This window comes from Populus euphratica, unplaced genomic scaffold (assembly GCF_000495115.2).
Source record: "Populus euphratica unplaced genomic scaffold, PopEup_1.0 scaffold13.1, whole genome shotgun sequence".
Classification (NCBI taxonomy): Eukaryota; Viridiplantae; Streptophyta; class Magnoliopsida; order Malpighiales; family Salicaceae; genus Populus; species Populus euphratica.
The window spans coordinates 810,322-820,832 of record NW_011499872.1 but is presented as its reverse complement, the minus strand read 5'-3'; the positions used below and the strand labels follow the sequence as shown (position 1 = coordinate 820,832).

The following is a 10,511-nucleotide window of genomic DNA, read 5'->3' as shown; positions in this document are numbered from 1 at the left end:
AATTCAAAATATATAAAATTATTTTTAATATAAGCTTCTTAAACTATTAAATTTTAATAAAAAAAATAAATTTAATAGGAAAGTAGTTATAAAATATATTAAATTTTAATAAAAAAATTAAATTTAATAAAAATATAATTTACACCATATTCTCAAATATTAACTTAATCATGAACTTGATATCCTCGGCGAGCAAATAACAGGGATGGACTATGTTAAAATGACCAGTTACTGCCCTCACCGATTCATAAACACGAGGAGAGAGACCGAATATTTCAAAGTTACGTGCCATTAACGAGTAATGACTGTCTCTGTGTTAAATTGAAGTCCATGGCTGGGGAGCGAAAATGCTGATTTACATGATTTCTGTGGTATTTACAATTCAGCACTAGCAAATGGGCCCGCTTGCAGCCATCCACTCACGAATCAAGTTTTTATATTTTATTAATTTTAGTTGATATTTAAACGAATTAAAATCAAATTTAAAAATATTGATTACGTTGAAAATAATAAATCACGCGTATTGGCTTTCACGTTTAATTTAACCGTGGACTCATTGCTTGATTTTTTTTTTTCATCATGCTTTTATTTTTTATGATTTAATTATTTTGTGCCTAAATTAAAGATAAATTGCTTCAAATATGTCGAGGAGGGGCAAGATTGAATAGAAAATGACCTAAATAAAAAAGACAGAAAATACAAATTCAAAATTTGATCAAGAGATTTACCTTCGTCTTAAGCTCTATAGGTGAAACAATTTCGGTGTCTCACGATTTAAAAAATTTAATGTTGGTCTGGAACTTTATCTTTTTAATTTTTTAATTTCTAGTTTGAGTGGAAAGAGAGGGGGTTATTAGATTCCTATAAAAAATAAAAAAAATCTTGATTAGTATCAATTTTAATCATAAAAAATAATTAAATTTAATATTAATAGATTTCAGAAAATTAAAAAAGTTTTCACTCGAGTGTTCTTTGTCCTCCTTGTATTAGCCTGAAAAGCTTTTTTTTTTAGCGAATGATTAAATTGTTTAAAGTTGCTGATGAATTTATAAAAGTGTTCGAATTATAAAATGTTTGTTGTATATTTTAGGTAGGAATAAGCTGAGAATAGAATTTATAAGCAAAAAATAAACCAAATGTTTGTTTTTCTAGCAATTTTATTGGTGTCAAGAACTAGATTCAGTTCAAGAAAACAACTATTACATGTTTTTTTTTATCACGATGTCTCAATTATTTTTGCTGTATCACTTTTTACATGTGATTAGTTCTTCCTAGTCCAAGAAAACAACCATTACATGTACATTGAATAATATATATATGGATTTATGTAAAAACAATAGCGTAATTGGAAACACAAAAAAAAGACGGGAATAAACTGTAGAATCTAACAAATTAAAAATCATAAATAAATAAATAATGAAAAAAACTAAAAACATCTGGAAAAAAGAAGAAAGAAACTGGGCTCGGTGCTTTAGGCCCAGACGCAACAAGCGTAGGCTGAACCCGGGAGCCCTGTGCTTTTTTTATTGTTTTAATTTTCATAAAAGAAGTCCTTGATTATTTAAATAAAAAATTGACATGGCATCCAGCCTGAACAATCCATCGCCTTCCGATTATTTAAAAATCGAGGCCCACTGTCCATGGGTACCTTCGGTAATTAGATTCCCCTTTCATTTTCTTTTTTCTTTTTCATGAAAACAAAAAATAAAAAAATAAACTTTATTTCTGTCCCTGTATATTGATCCATCTTGCACTTCTACCCACAGTCTAGCTTTTGAGACTTTTTTTTTTAATGTTTTAAGATTTATTTGAGATATGTAATTTACATGGCGATTTGGGAGGAAAAAATAAATAAAAAAAGAATAAAAATAAGAAAAGGTGAGCATTTTGGTAATTATTCAGTAGCAAAAGGTAAAATTAAAACTTCTTAGAAACTATGGAGGTCACATCGGGAAACTGGATACCATGAAGGCAGAAATGAATCATTGACGAATATGCAAGGATAAAAATATAGTTCGAGGAAAAGAAAAAATAAAAAACAAAAAAGAGAAATTGTCCTACGTGGCATGCGCATCTAGATTCGATTTCCTTTAGTATTGTGGCCGAACTAAAGACAAATTCCCTTTTCGTAGTTTTTGATCTTTCCCCCTTCTGTAAATATCTAAGGCAATTTGCTAAACGAAGAATATATATATTCAAAACCCTCTCTCCTAATTGCTGATAAATCTTTCCCATCCACGCTCGCTTCTACTGCGGCCTTTATCTCTCGCTCTAATCTATGGCCGCATCTCAAGCAATTCTCCTCTTGCAAAAGCAATTGAGAGGTCAGCCAAGAAAACAATTATTTAATTGGTTTTCTGTTTTTCGTGTCAAAGTCTTAATCTTTGATCATTTCTTGATTGATTTTCCAGATCTCTGCAAGAACCCAGTTGATGGATTCTCTGCTGGCTTGGTTGATGAAACCGACATGTTTGAATGGAGCGTTTCAATAATTGGACCTCCTGATACCTTATAGTGAGTAATTTACGAGTTCGAAGTTTTGATCTTTAGATGTTTCAGGACTGATTATTGTTCATGTTTTGGGGGGTTAAAGATTTTGTTTCTTTTTTGTCCGAGTTTACTTTTCGGGTTTTGATTGTCTGATGTTGATGATGGTTCCATGTCTTGTTTCAGTTGAATAATGGTTAATTGATTTCTGTGATGACTGAACTTAATTTGCTTTTATACATTATACATCACTGAGCTTGGTGTTTCCTTCTCTATGGTGTGTTTCTGGAGGAAAAAAAAATCAAAATTTGTTAATGGAAGAGCTGTGGCTATGTTGGTTTTACCTTGTGCCTGATCCAATATAGCTGATCTTTCGCCAGATATAGACTTAGGGTAGATTAATGGCCTACATCGATGTATTCAAATCTTACATGTCATGATCCTAACGAGGAGAAAGATAGTTTTGGCCTACTGCTACATGTTTGAAACCAGGGCTTGGTTAAATTGTGGTATTTTGTTTGTAGAGAATTATATATGAGTTTTTTAGCATGCAAGTTATTCCATTATTCATGGGATGTGAAAGCCGGTGCTGTGTTGTTTGTTAACAAGCAATTCTCCTGTTGCAGTGACGGGGGTTTCTTCAATGCCATCATGAGCTTTCCAAAGAATTATCCAAACAGTCCTCCAACTGTCAGGTTCACCTCAGAGATGTGGCATCCGAATGGTGAGCTCTTTTCTTCTGTTGTTTTCAATCCAATATCTGTATTCATAGTCTAGCTACATTTTTTTCTTAGGATTCGTGCCTGGGCACATGTTTCTACATGTTTGCATTGTATATTTCAAACGAGTGAAGTTCTAAAATGTAGTTGGCTATCCCTGAACTGCAGTTTACCCAGATGGAAAGGTTTGTATATCAATTCTTCATCCACCCGGTGATGACCCAAATGGTTACGAGCTTGCAACTGAGCGCTGGAGTCCAGTCCATACTGTATGTGATGCTTTTATGCTTTTTATTTTTTTTTGGTTGCAGTATATATGTGTGTGTGGGTGTGTGTGTGTGTGTAAATTTCTGGCTGTTGCCAAGTACATTGCTTGCTTTCTCTCTCCTTTTGGTTTATCCTACAATCATGGGTGGGATTTTGGCTTGATAACTTTTTTTCTCGTCATTTGAATTTGTTGCAAACATTAAGAAGCTGCACTGTGAAATCCTATCAACCATATGCTTTTTTATTTTTAATTTTATAGTGACATGTTTGACATGCTGCTTTCTATTCCTATCCAACATCTACCAATGGAAGGCTGCAAGTGTTTGGATAACAATTTGTCACTTGCAGTTCTGAGTTACTGTCTGGTTCGAGGTTAAGGATGAATGTCAGAAGAGATATGTATATGGTAACTCTTTGCTTTCATGCATGATGACTTTAATCCACTTTGTGGCATGATCATGTGATGGTGGTTCTGATTGGCAGTGCATATTGGTGATGGGCAACTATAAGGACAGAAACTTGAGATGACTGCAAGCTGAATTTCATTTCAGCTCTGAGGGGCTTATTTCTAGCCCAGATTGAGGTGCTTTTTCCTGAGCCCTGGCACGACTTTAGTTTAGAAGAGGTCGCTTGTGTCGGGGTTGGTTAGCATTGCATGGCTCATTGGACATGTGAAAAAAGTAAACCAATCAATTTGAGAAGTAATGAAAAATTAGAAGTAGGAGGTCTACACGGTAAATAAAGAGTAAAACCAGAGCAGCATGGAGTGTAATTGATATTGATTTTATCCATGCAACCTGTTATTTTTGAAATGTTGTTGAAACAAGTAAAATATTTTGAGTGCAAAAGTAAAATATGAACCATCATACTTCAATCGCATATGACCTTATAAGAGAAGGAAGGCTAGAGAAAAGAAGGTTGTAGTGTAAACAGTGAGAAAAAATTAACCAGAAGGATCACCAGCAGAGGTGAGACAACATTCATTGAGTTTGCATGTGATGGAATATTAGAGGCAGAAGGATTGAAATTGTTGATAGCTAACATCAGGATTGCATAGCATTCGTGTCCTCTCTTGTTACATGCATGACTCTAATCTGACTCCTAATGATAATTTCACGTGTTTCTTGTTCCTTTGATAACCAAGATTTTGGTCCTTTGCATCACCAGCATGTTCTTCTCAAAAACTTGTACCTGATGATTTTTTGTGCCTTTTTATGTTGAGGCGCTGTTATTACTGAATTGAGGTTGACTTTATGTGATTCTAATTTGCAGGTTGAAAGCATTGTTTTGAGCATCATATCGATGCTTTCCTGTCCTAATGACGAGTCTCCTGCTAATGTTGATGCTGCGGTAGGTGTAGTTTTGTATTTTGCCATAAATATGTAATTTTACTCTCACTTCATTAGTTTCTTGAATAAGTATATTGAGTAACAAGTGGTTAAAATAAATATTTTAATCATTTGAGAAATTCACAATCGCGCAAAGAATTTCCAAGTTTCATACTGCAATCAATAAATACCTGTCACATTTTGCCTGACCTTTGCAGTGATTGGAATATGTTAACTGTGTTATTACATATCTCATCACGTAGATTTTATGCATCTTATTGCCACCATTCAAGCTCTCACATGAGATGCGTCTGTGTCTTGCATTAGTCTAGTCATGACTGGATCTTGAGGATCATGCATTTTTATTTTATTTTTTTGCTTTCTACTAATCTGGTTGATGCGCCTTTTCTTTTCTAACAATTGCTTGACTGTATAACTTCAGAAACAATGGAGAGAGAGTAGGGAGGAGTTCAGGAAGAAAGTGAGTCGATGTGTTAGAAAATCACAAGAAATGTTGTGACACTGTGTATATAGCTGCGTAGCTTTTGCATATCCCCAGTCAAGGGAGGAACTGGTGGCCAAGGGACCCTTCTGTGAACCATGTAAAATTTCATCAAGTTCTTGTTTTCCTTCCATTGTAACCTGCACTTTCTGCGCGCATATCTTTGGGTGACAATCATTAGTATTAGATATCTATATATGGGCTTGAAATTGGCATTTCCTGAACTTGTATGAAATCTATTGATATCTTATATCTTAATGGTTTTGTTTTCTTAATCTCGAAACGAGTTCAATAGTTGTTTACTTGTTAATTCTACCTTGATTCTTTCTACTACACAAGGGTACGATCCATGCGACAATTACCTTGTTGAGATAACCAGCAATCCACCCCCCCTCCAGACTGCTCTGAAAACACAGTTTATTAGAAACTTTTGTTAAAAACGTGGCTCTGATGATTTTACTCGGCGTCAAGGCAAAGAAAAATATTGAACATTGTTCAACTGGAAAACGATACGATCCATATGACAATTATTGTTTTCTTATTTTTCTTCGTAACCAATGAGTTGGGTTTTGACTGTAAAACGGACTGTCGTTAGCTTGGAGTATCTTTAAACCATACAGGTAATGAGTATGTAAATTGATTTTCCAAGTTATCATCTCAACTTTAAATTTTAAAAAATGTCATTGATTTTTTTTTTAAGAAACGTATCAATTTAAACATAGACGGATTATTTTAAATCCATGTAAAAATAAATCCAACTGAAAACTAATTAAAAACAAACATGGTTATTGAAAGATAACCTAGTATAGTAAATAATTAAATAATCAAAGCTCGAAATAATCACCTCAATTTACACGAATAGATGATGACAATTCATTGCTATGCACGTGCTCTAATTAATTTAAATTATTAAATATATTATAATTCTTTTTGAATTTATCAATTATTAAATATATTATAATTCTTTTTGATTAATGCCGGTTTGTTTTTGTATTTCAAAAGCGTTTTTTAAAAAAATTAATTTTATTTTATTTTTTATTAACTTCATATTAATATATTTTTAGTGTTTTTAAATTATTTTGATGTGCTGATGTTAAAAATATTTTTTAAAAAATAAAAAAAAAATTATTGACATGTATTTTAACGCGAAAATTTATTTGAAAAACAACATCAACCACATTTTCAAACAGTAATTTTTAAAAAATAAAAAATAATCATTGACATGTATTTTAACGTGAAAAGTTATTTGAAAAACAACATCAACCACATTTCCAAACAGCCAGTCCAATTTGATATCACATTTCAAATAGAATTTGATAAAATTATTATTTTTTGTTTAAAATTAAATTTTTATATATTTTTTAATTATTTTGATATGTTGATATTAAAAATAATTTTTAAAAAATAAAAAATAATTTTTAATATATTTTCAAATGAAAAGCAACCGCTATCACGCTTTTAAACACCCTCTAAAAGTGTATTTGAAATTGTGGTGGGTTGTTTTTTAAAATATTTTTTTATTGAAAATTTATTAAAATAATTTTTTTATTTTTAACATTAGCATATTAAAACAATTTAAAAATACTAAAATAAATTTAAAACTAAAAAACATTAAAAAATCTAAAAACTAAGGTATAATTCTTCAAACAAACACTATCTAAAAACCTGTTTTAGAATGTGATGAATCTCAAACAAATATTGTCTAAAAATCTGTTTGGAAATGTGATATAAATTGTTTTTAAAATTTTTATTTAAAAATATATAGAAATAATATATTTTTAAAATTTTATTTTTAATATCATTATGTTCTAAAAATAAAACAAATTAGTTTTAAAAAAAAAACAATTAAATGTCACATCATAAGTTTCAATTTTAAAACAGGGAAAGTATCCAGCATGGCCTCTCCATCATGGAAGTCAGAATCTCCTTGCTCATCTCCTCTATATAAATAAATAATTAAATAACTAAAACCCCATACCCTCATTCCTAAACCAAATAGATTTACACTTCACTCCTCTAATTTTTCTATTTTTTTTTCCCTCCCTTCTATTACGGCCTTTCTCTCTATCCGTAGCTCAAATCAAATAAAGAATCAATGGCCGCTTCTCAAGCTAGTCTTCTCCTGCAAAAGCAGCTGAGAGGTTAATAACCCCACATCAATCCTTTTTTTGTTTGTTTTTCGTAGAAAGTTTTAATCTTTGATGGTTTTTTTTTTTTTTGTTTATTGATTTTGTAGATCTATGCAAGAACCCAGTTGATGGATTCTCTGCTGGTTTGATTGATGAAACCAACGTGTTTGAATGGAGCGTTACAATTATAGGCCCCCCCGATACCTTATAGTGAGTTTTCATCCGTTCTTTAAGTTCTTGTTTTCTCTCTTTTGTTTTTTTTTTGAACAGATTCTAGGGCTACACCTTTTTTTATTATTTTAGTAATTGGTTTTAAAATCTTGTGTTGCTTTTCGGGTTTGAATTTGGTTTAAAGGGTTTTTATTAATCGCGATGATGCTATGAAAGGCTCCTTATCATGTCCGGACCTTTCTTGTTATCTGATTTTCAGTAATTATTTTTGGATTTCTTTCTATGAAGTTTACTTAAAGGTTTTGGTAATGGCTGACTGGTAATATGTTGTTCTTGAGCCTGTTAGATTTTCTTTAATCAATTGGATTATCAGCTGAACATAAAGCTATGAATGCATTCAGTTTTTAATTGATTTTGAGTCTTCTGCTTTGTTTTATTCCATTGCTTTCTGGTAACTTGATAGGCTGGTCCAATTACTTATACCCCGACTAGTCTGGAACCAAATCTTGGATGTATTTTGTTCTTGAGAATTATATCCAGAGCTTTTAGTAGCATTCAAATTTGTTGTATAATATGCTCTGACAATTAAAGGTGACATTGTGTTGTTTATTAACAACTTATTCTCATGTCACAGTGAAGGGGGTTTCTTCAATGCCATCATGAGCTTTCCACAGAATTATCCAGTCAGTCCTCCAACCGTCAGGTTTACCTCGGAGGTGTGGCATCCAAATGGTGGGTGCTTTTTCTTTCTTTATTATATTTGTTTGTGCCTGTGCTATTCTGTGTCCGTGCCATTGAAATGGAAAACTACTAAAATGTTGCCATCTCTGAACTATAGTTTACCCTGATGGAAAAGTTTGCATATCAATTCTTCATCCACCTGGTGACGACCCAAATGGCTATGAGCTTGCAACTGAGCGCTGGAGTCCAGTTCATACAGTATGTGATTCTTTGATGTTTTATATTACTGCATCTATTAAATTTCTTGCAGTTTTTATAAATATGGTGCTTGTTTTTTCCTGCCTTTTCTTTATCCTATTATCCACAGAGTGGAAGTTAAGTTCAGAATTGTTTTTTCCCTCTGTTCATATTGATGTAAACACTAAGAGTTGCAAAGAGGATAGGCGCTTTCTATGCTTGTGTCTTTTTTTTTTTTTTGAGATATGCTTTTTTCAACTCCCTAAGAAGGCTGCCATTGTCTGGACAAGCAATTTGTAACTTGCTCTTCTGAATTACAGGTTTGTCTAGGATAAAGATGAGTATTTTTGAGAGAGATATAGAAATGGTAGCTCTTTGCATTTATGCATAATTCCAATCCACTTTGTGGTGACCATATGATGGTGGTTTGGATTGGCAATGCATCTCAGTGATCAGCATCTTTTATAACTGAAACTTGAGGTGACTGCAAGACTTAAAAGCAACTCAGCTATGAGGGGCTCAATTCTAGCCCAGATCATGTGTTTTTTTTCCGGTTCTGGGACAACTTTAGGTTACAATAGATCATTTAGGCTAGGTTGATTAATATCGCTTAGCCTATTAGGCAACTCCAAGTTTCTCCATTATTCACTGTAGAGAGAAGCCAGCAAAGGTGGTGGTGTCAGTAAATAACATGATGAAGAATTTAAACTCGAGTGCATGGAGTGAGGGGATCCTTTTAGCTTTATAAATAGACAATATGACTATTAAAATTTAGACAACACTAGTTGAAAAGCTCAACATGTTTCACTTGCCAAAGGAAAATATCAGTTGATGTATTCCGATTGCAAAGAACAAGAAGCACAGCTTGTAATTGTATTGTGCTGATCACCAAATAGCTCTTTATGTTTCACCTCGCAACTCAGGACTGCACAACACAGTGTGGTCGAGGCCAATTAGGCTCCAAACATTTTACTTGGTGTTGTGCCTTATTTTGGTTGAGTTTATCTTTTTTTATAAACCTTTCTTATTTAGTGTCCTGTTTTTTGCAGGTTGAAAGCATTGTTTTGAGCATCATATCAATGCTTTCTAGTCCTAATGACGAGTCTCCTGCAAATGTTGATGCTGCGGTAGGTGTATATAATTATTTATTTGTCCATGAACGCCATTATTTTCACCGTCCTTTTTTCTTGAGAAATTTTTTAGATTGAAGTGGCAAATATATATGTTTTCACAAGAAGTTTCAAAATTAGCAGTGCAGGCAACTACATCTTATTGCATTGTGTATGGCGCCACCATTAATTATCTAGTGATGAATGTGGGCTGCATTTTATATTTTGCTAGTGACGCACATAAATTCCACGCTTACATTTTAACATTTTGTAATCGAACAACTTCAGAAACAATGGAGAGAGAATAGGGACGAGTTCAAGAAGAAAGTAAGCCGATGCGTGAGGAAGTCGCAAGAAATGATGTAATGCTGCAGTGCTTCTGGTGTCTGTATTCAAGAGAGGCAGCAATGTACCTTGTAGAATTCCCTTCACCTTTTGTTCTCAATCCATTATAACCGAACTCTTTCTGCACATGTTTTGAGTGACAATCATCAGGCTTAGATATTCATATTTTGGTTTAAACTTGGCTGTTCTGGAACTTGCATGAACCCGTTCTGTTTCTTTATATCTTTTGGTTTGAATTTCGTTATGTTGAAATAGATCAACGTCATGCATTTCCTCTCCTTTCTTCAACCACCGGATGTTAAAAAAAAAAATGTATCAAGATTGTAATTATTTTTTATAAAAATAAAATTATAATTTATAAATATTATTTTAATATTTTATATTTGTGATAATCCAATTAAGGAATACTAATTTTATTTCATTCAAATTAAAAATTATCATGAAAAAGTTATAATTTTAATTAAAAAAATTATATTGTATTTATAATAAAAATAAAATTTATGATATTAACGTAAAGAAAAACTAAACTTTTTACA

The 10,511-nt window shown here is 32.3% G+C and overlaps 2 protein-coding genes across 2 annotated transcripts; both read left to right on the top strand.

The window, feature by feature from the left end:
• The first annotated feature begins 2,117 nt into the window (after positions 1-2,117).
• Positions 2,118-5,578, top strand: LOC105127527 (ubiquitin-conjugating enzyme E2 7-like). The gene is made up of 6 exons (XM_011028865.1): positions 2,118-2,324; positions 2,412-2,514; positions 3,114-3,211; positions 3,375-3,475; positions 4,746-4,823; positions 5,244-5,578. Exons 1-6 carry the CDS (start codon positions 2,279-2,281, stop codon positions 5,319-5,321), a joined length of 504 nt encoding a protein of 167 aa, XP_011027167.1. The 5' UTR covers positions 2,118-2,278; the 3' UTR covers positions 5,322-5,578.
• A 1,622-nt stretch (positions 5,579-7,200) lies between these two features.
• Positions 7,201-10,235, top strand: LOC105127526 (ubiquitin-conjugating enzyme E2 7). Its single transcript, XM_011028864.1, has 6 exons — positions 7,201-7,444; positions 7,540-7,642; positions 8,238-8,335; positions 8,442-8,542; positions 9,571-9,648; positions 9,919-10,235. The coding sequence occupies exons 1-6, from the start codon at positions 7,399-7,401 to the stop codon at positions 9,994-9,996; spliced, it is 504 nt and encodes a 167-aa protein (XP_011027166.1). The 5' UTR covers positions 7,201-7,398; the 3' UTR covers positions 9,997-10,235.
• The last annotated feature ends 276 nt before the right edge of the window (positions 10,236-10,511 follow it).